The sequence below is a fragment of the Sporobolomyces salmoneus genome, assembly GCF_050403485.1.
Source record: "Sporobolomyces salmoneus JCM6883 DNA, S_salmoneus_JCM6883_v1_ctg102, whole genome shotgun sequence".
Classification (NCBI taxonomy): domain Eukaryota; kingdom Fungi; phylum Basidiomycota; class Microbotryomycetes; order Sporidiobolales; family Sporidiobolaceae; genus Sporobolomyces; species Sporobolomyces salmoneus.
In genome coordinates, this window is record NW_027481061.1 from 25,887 (window position 1) to 31,975 (window position 6,089).

General features: G+C 50.7%; 3 protein-coding genes across 3 annotated transcripts; 2 read left to right on the forward strand and 1 right to left on the reverse strand.

The window, feature by feature from the left end:
* Positions 1-1,004: 1,004 nt before the first annotated feature.
* On the forward strand, positions 1,005-2,527 carry TIF6 (translation initiation factor 6; the record flags this gene model as incomplete). The annotated part of the gene is made up of 6 exons (XM_076635453.1): positions 1,005-1,014; positions 1,144-1,169; positions 1,233-1,392; positions 1,598-1,950; positions 2,016-2,070; positions 2,394-2,527. 6 exons carry the CDS (start codon positions 1,005-1,007, stop codon positions 2,525-2,527), a joined length of 738 nt encoding a protein of 245 aa, XP_076484573.1.
* Positions 2,528-2,919: 392 nt separating this feature from the next.
* On the reverse strand, positions 2,920-4,459 carry CAF16 (putative ATP-binding cassette family ATPase CAF16; the record flags this gene model as incomplete). The annotated part of the gene is made up of 7 exons (XM_076635454.1): positions 2,920-2,938; positions 3,004-3,413; positions 3,479-3,587; positions 3,659-3,715; positions 3,786-3,843; positions 3,912-4,022; positions 4,315-4,459. The coding sequence occupies 7 exons, from the start codon at positions 4,457-4,459 to the stop codon at positions 2,920-2,922; spliced, it is 909 nt and encodes a 302-aa protein (XP_076484574.1).
* Positions 4,460-4,539: 80 nt separating this feature from the next.
* On the forward strand, positions 4,540-5,330 carry NAS2 (Nas2p; the record flags this gene model as incomplete). Its single annotated transcript, XM_076635455.1, has 3 exons — positions 4,540-4,983; positions 5,048-5,244; positions 5,306-5,330. 3 exons carry the CDS (start codon positions 4,540-4,542, stop codon positions 5,328-5,330), a joined length of 666 nt encoding a protein of 221 aa, XP_076484575.1.
* Between the last annotated feature and the right edge of the window lie 759 nt (positions 5,331-6,089).

Sequence of the window (6,089 nt, forward strand, 5' to 3'; positions counted from 1 at the left end):
TCAGTGCGAGCAAGAATAAGACGAGAGAAAGGGAATTCGAGCTCACCGTTCAGAATGTTTCAAAAATTTGTCGGCGCAAGTGTTGACGCAGTACTCCTACGCAAGCGCGAAACGAGCACTCGAAGAGAGAGTCAGTCTAGCGATCGGACGACAGGGAGAGGCGCTCGGGACGTACCTCTTTCGAAGAGAGAGCCTTCGAGGTGAAATCGTTGCAGCAGTTGTTGAAGCATCGTTCGACAAGGTTTTGGTAGAGAGCCATGAAGTCTTTCATCTAGATCGCAGAAAGGGTCGACGGAAGGATCAGTATGAGGTTTCGGCGCGAGAAGGGAGCTGAATGAGAGGGGAAGAGAGAATTGCGACGAGAAACGAAAGAACCAGTTTCCCTCTTCTCGAGACCGACTCTCAGCGTCCGGCTCCAGCGCGATCAACACATCGTCGTGATCACCTTCTACTTGCTGACCCGCTCCATCACTGGCTCTCCTCCCGAAGACTCGAGTCCTCAAGCCGACTGCCTCGCAAAGTTTCGACCGTTTCCTTCCCAATGACCGGCGACCGGCTCCCTTCCGCTTCATAGCTATGTCTCGACATGCTTCGCCTATCCTCGAGCGAACCTGGCATCGCCAAGACGCGAGAGAGCGGAGGAGAGTAGTTCACCTGTTTTTGTTGCATCATTCCCTCGAAAGCGGCGGCGGTAGCAGGGTTCATTCCGGAGGCGTCCATTATCTATTCACCACGAGTCCGATAGAGTCAGTCACGCCGTACGAATGAGGTTGATCGAGTCGGAAGAGGTCAATTGATGAATCGAGTCGAATCGTCAAGAGGTCGACTCGGACACTTTGAGATTCGCCGGGACAGTCGTTGAATCGTAGTAGCTCACTGTTTGTTGATCTTGGTGTCGAGTCAGATGTGGAGAAGGGGAGAGAACGATTACAAAAGTTCTCGATCTCTTTCTTTTCTCTCCTTCCCTCTCTCTCTATCAACCACCCGCTCTTGCTGCTCATACTATGGCTGTCCGTAAGTTGAACGATCTATGCATTATCCGAGGAGCTCCCCGATGCTCCCTCGTGTCTTCTCGCCTCTTTCTCTCATCTCATCAAAAGACTGACCTCACTCGTTCATCTCTCTCGTTTCCGAATCATCTAGGTTGCAGATTCGAAAACTCTTCCGATGTACGCATTCATCTTCTCACTATCCTCCCCGTTCGAAGCTGACTCCCTAACTCTTTTCGGCAGATCGGAGTATTCGCCTCCCTCACCAACTCTTACTGTCTCTCTTCCGTCTCTTCGGGATCGACAAATTTCTATTCGACGTTCGAAGCAGAGTTGGGAGATGTCATCCCGGTTGTACAAACTTCGATCGCGGGAACGAGAATTATCGGGAGATTGGTAGTCGGTAAGTCCGCGCTCTCGGACTGTTCTCTTGCTCCGTCAGAGGGATGTAAGAGATACTACGAAGAGAAGCTGCGAGCCGACGAACGAGATGCGAGAACGACGGAATAAACGCGGAAAGAGAGCTTCGATTTTCGGTTTTCGATTCTTTCGCAAACAAGCCTTTCCCGCACATAGAAAGCGATTACTGATCACGATCGACGTTACAGGTAACCGACACGGACTACTAGTCCCTTCGACGACGACTGATCAAGAACTTCAACATCTCCGCAACTCTCTCCCCGATTCCGTCGCGATTCAACGTATCGAAGAACGACTCTCTGCGCTCGGAAACATCATCGCGTGTAACGACTACGTCGCGCTCGTTCACCCCGACATTGACCGAGAAACCGAAGAAATTATCGCCGACGTGTTGAAGGTCGAAGTGTTCCGACAAACGATCGCGGATAACGTACTCGTCGGAAGTTATTGTAGGTTGAGTAATCAGGGAGCTTTGGTACACCCGAAGACGTCGGTACAGGATCAGGATGAGTTGAGTAGTTTGTTACAGGTTCCCCTAGTTGTGAGTCTCGCTCCTTTCGGTTCTTTCGCGAGATTTTCGAAAGACTGACTCGTGCATTGCCGCAGGCTGGTACGGTTAACCGTGGTTCGGATGTCATTGGTGCTGGTATGATTGTCAACGGTAAGCCTTTCGAGTTCTTTCGTGTTTTGGTGATCTCGATGAGCTGATTGTTCGATTTTCGTTTTCTCTACTTTTCCCCTCTCAACCGCCTTCTTCCGCCTCTCACGCTCTCGATCCGCCTTCGCCGATCCCTTTCTCGATCCTCGACTTCGTTCTACCCATTTTTCGTTGCCTCTCGTCAACTCGCTCGACTTCTCCGATTCCCCTCGACTTTTCCTCCTTTTCTTCTCCTCTTCTCATCATTTCTACTCCACTCGCCCTCTGCCCTCTATCGCGACCCTCTCTCTCCACTCTCCTCGCTTCGACTACATCACGACGATCAGATTGGGCTTCCTTCACCGGACTCGACACGACAGCGACCGAAATCAGTGTTATCGAAGCCGCGTTCAAGCTAGGTGGACAAGATACGTCGAGGATTGCCGGAATGAGGGATACCCTCGTTGAAGGATTCGCATAGATCATCCTTGACGTTGTTTCGCTTTCCTTTTCGCATTTTTCCACTTCGTTTCGATTCGATTCGATCGACTCTCGACAGAGATCGTGATGATTACCCTAGATGAACCCTTACTAGCATGATGTCAACTTGTAATAATTCTTCAACTCCTGCTCTCTGCTGCTTTACGACACGAGGAGAGAATTGAGCGAGCTCGAGACAGAACTTGCAGTGGGAGTTGGAATCGAAACTCCGAATCTCGAACTTGCTTGCTCAGAGCGCGGTTGAATGCTTTCGATTGCGAAGATTGCTGAACTACTAGGTAAGATACATGGTGAGTTGATCACAACAAGGCGAGAAATTTGTACAAGTTTTTCTGCGAACGATTCCGTCGAATTTTGGTTCGTCGAGCCAATCTAGTGCGAGTAATCGTATCTGCGCATCGCGATATAGGTCTTCAGTCACCGTCGCGCAAAAGAGAGATGGGAGAGATAGCTCACTGTTTGTAAAACTTTTCGCTATCCCCGACGACTCCGTCTTTCGCACCTCTCTTCTTCTGACCCGTCTCCTTCACCTCCTTCTCCAATCTCGCCTTCTTGTCCTCTCCCAACCACCACAACGCCAATTCCAGCATTCTACTCCCGCTCCTATCCTCCCTATTCATTTTCTCCCGAATCTCGTCCGGAACTTTCCCTTCTTCGGGCAATTCATCGTTGGACGGAAGAGGCCAGGGTAAGGGAGAAGGAGGAATAGTCGAGCCGAGTTGGAGGTGGCAGAGATGAGTCGGGAAGGAGTCGAGTCCGTCGAAAATGTGAGTCGCGTAGAGAATCGTCGAGTTGCGAGTTTTGGTTTCTTCGATGAGGAAATTGAGCAGTTTCGAACGGACTAGGACGTCGAGATCTACTGTGACCTATCGAGCGAGTGAGGAGCGGTAAGTCGGGAGTAGGGGACAGAAAGAGAGATGGGGAAACGAACTTCATCGAGTAAGAGCATTTCCCAAGGTTCCATCAATCCCGAAACGATTTGGACTCGTCGTCTTTCTCCGTCTGACACTTCGTGCATTCTCCAGTCGAGATCAACGTCCCTGCGCGCATCCACAAATGGAGAGTCAGAATCGTTTCGTTTTTGCGACGAAGGGAGAAAGCGAGGAGTTACATGATTTCGAGAAGCTTGTCTCGACGTTCTTTGTGTCGATATCCACCGACAGAATCTCTGAATTGACGGGAGTGCTCTCATCAGCGAGTTCGCGACAGACGAAGACGAAGAAACTCGAAAAACTGACAAGAAATGCGAAACCTTCAAATCGGATCTCACGACGGGGTTCGCGGCCCATTCAGTACCTATTAGGACGCGGAACTTCCCTATTATCAGTTCTTAACGTTCTGATCGTGCGGGAGAGTGAGCGTACCTAGATAAGTTACGCCTTTCGGAGTGTTGAAGAAGACGTCTTGACCGAGAACTTTGGCACCGCTTCGGGTGAGCTTCTTGCCGGCGAGGATCTGGAGAAGAGTCGATTTTCCTGAGAGAGGGGAAGAAGCGGACAGGAGAGAGAGAGGGAGAGTCAGCTTCTCTGCGAAAGACGAGATTCCGAGTATTTTCGTCTGCTCCGATTCCGTTCTACCCTCCGAGAGTCAAAAAGAGCTTCACGAGTCGAACGGTATAGCTCATGGCTCAAGTAGAGCCGTCGATGGGCAAGAGACAACCCCCGAGGGAACGTCATTTAACAATCGAAACTCTTCTCCCGTCCATCGTCCCTACTTGCGAGTTCCCGCTCGCCTAGCAACACCAGAGAGATGGAGATCGTTACTGACCTGCACCGTTCGCACCAACGAGGATGCATCGACTCCCTCTCGGTAAATTGAGATCGACATTCCCTAGGACGAGTTTCGGAGGAGCGTTGTTCAGTTGCGCGTAGGCGAATTCGAGTTGTTCGACTTGAAGAGCTAGATCTGCCATCTTTGAAGTCGGATCGGTAATGGAATGAGGAGAAGAACTGGAACGAACTTGTCTCTCTTTCTCTCCTCACTTTCCATCCGATGACGACGATGCAAGACCTCCATCTACCGAGCAGTACGACAGCGACTACCTCTACAACCGTCTCATCGACAGCTCCACTATCTGAACGACTCTCTTCGGTTCTTCAACGACGTTCAAACCTCGAAGCAGTTCTCTCCGTTCATTACTCTACCCTCTCGACGAACAATAACTCTACGTTGAAGACCCCGCTGGTGGATCCTCAGGGCTTCCCGAGATCGGATATCGATGTTGCCGCGGTGAGGAATGCGAGAGTTGAGATTATTCGAGGGAGGAATGATCTCAAGGCGATTGAGGGAGAGTTGGAAGCACTCGTGAAAGAAGGGTTGAGTGCAGGGGATACCGAGATGGAGAAGCCGAACGAGAAGGGAGAGGAGGAGAGGGAAGTGAAGGTGCCGTTTGCGAGAGTGAATTCGGTCGCTCAAGATTCTCCTGCTCAATTAGCTGTGCGTTATCGCCTTTCTTCTCAGGAGGGTGAGTGCTCGTACTGAACTTGGGCGGGGTGCACAGGGACTCGAACCAAACGATTTGATCATTTCGATTTCTTCGGTCGATTCGACAAATCACGAAAATCTCGCCGCGGTTGGGAAACTCGTATCGCAATTGGAAGGGAAGGATCTACCGGTCGTTGTGCAGCGAGATGGAGGGAAGAGAACGGTCCTGAGACTGACACCGAGGAGGGGATGGGGCGGAAGAGGTTTGCTTGGGTGAGTTTTTGCTTTTATCGTCGTCTCGCGGTGATATTCACTGACGATTGTTGAGCTTCAGGTGTCACATCGGCCCGTATCCGTAATCTCCTGTCGCAAGATCATATCGTTCCTCGCAATTCGTCGTTTCGTTCGTGTTTCGTAAGTTCTCCTTTCTCTCTCGACTTCTCTTGTCCTGCGCGTTCCTCGCCTCGTCCTCGCTATGACGACAAAAATGGTATCTCTAGACCTTCACCGCTTTACAACCGGGTTGTCAAGGGCGATTCTCGACTCCCTTTCTTCTACTTCTCGACTCGAACCATTTCTTCCCCATCCGATCTTCTTCCCCTTCAACTCGTATCCGGCTCTGGTTTCATCCCGGTAACCGCTTCGAAATGATGTCGAAAGGGAAGGAATCGGCAGGAGGGAATGGATTGTTTCGAGGAGATCGGAGGGAGTCGAGTTTCGTCCGTCAATGAGGGATTTCCTTCTTCTCTTCCTTTGATCGGGAGGAGGTGAGGGGAAACTTGATCTAAACTGAGCGATTGAAGAGGACTCGAGGGTACGAGGAGCAAGAGCACGTCGGGAGTTTGCGCGGAAGAGAGTCCGAACTGACGAGAATTCGATTTGGGTTTCGAGGACAGGTTTTCCTTTCGTACTCAGTCAAGTCGTGTTGTAATCAATATGTGGAATTGGAAGTTGATTCGTAAAGTTCCTTGCTCGAGTTCTCGCTGCATCGAGAGGCAGAACATCGAGTTTTTGGCGTCGCTTAGGGTTAGGGTTAGGGTTTAGGGTTAGGGTTAGGGTTAGGGTTAGGGTTAGGGTTAGGGTTAGGGTTAGGGTTAGGGTTAGGGTTAGGGTTAGGG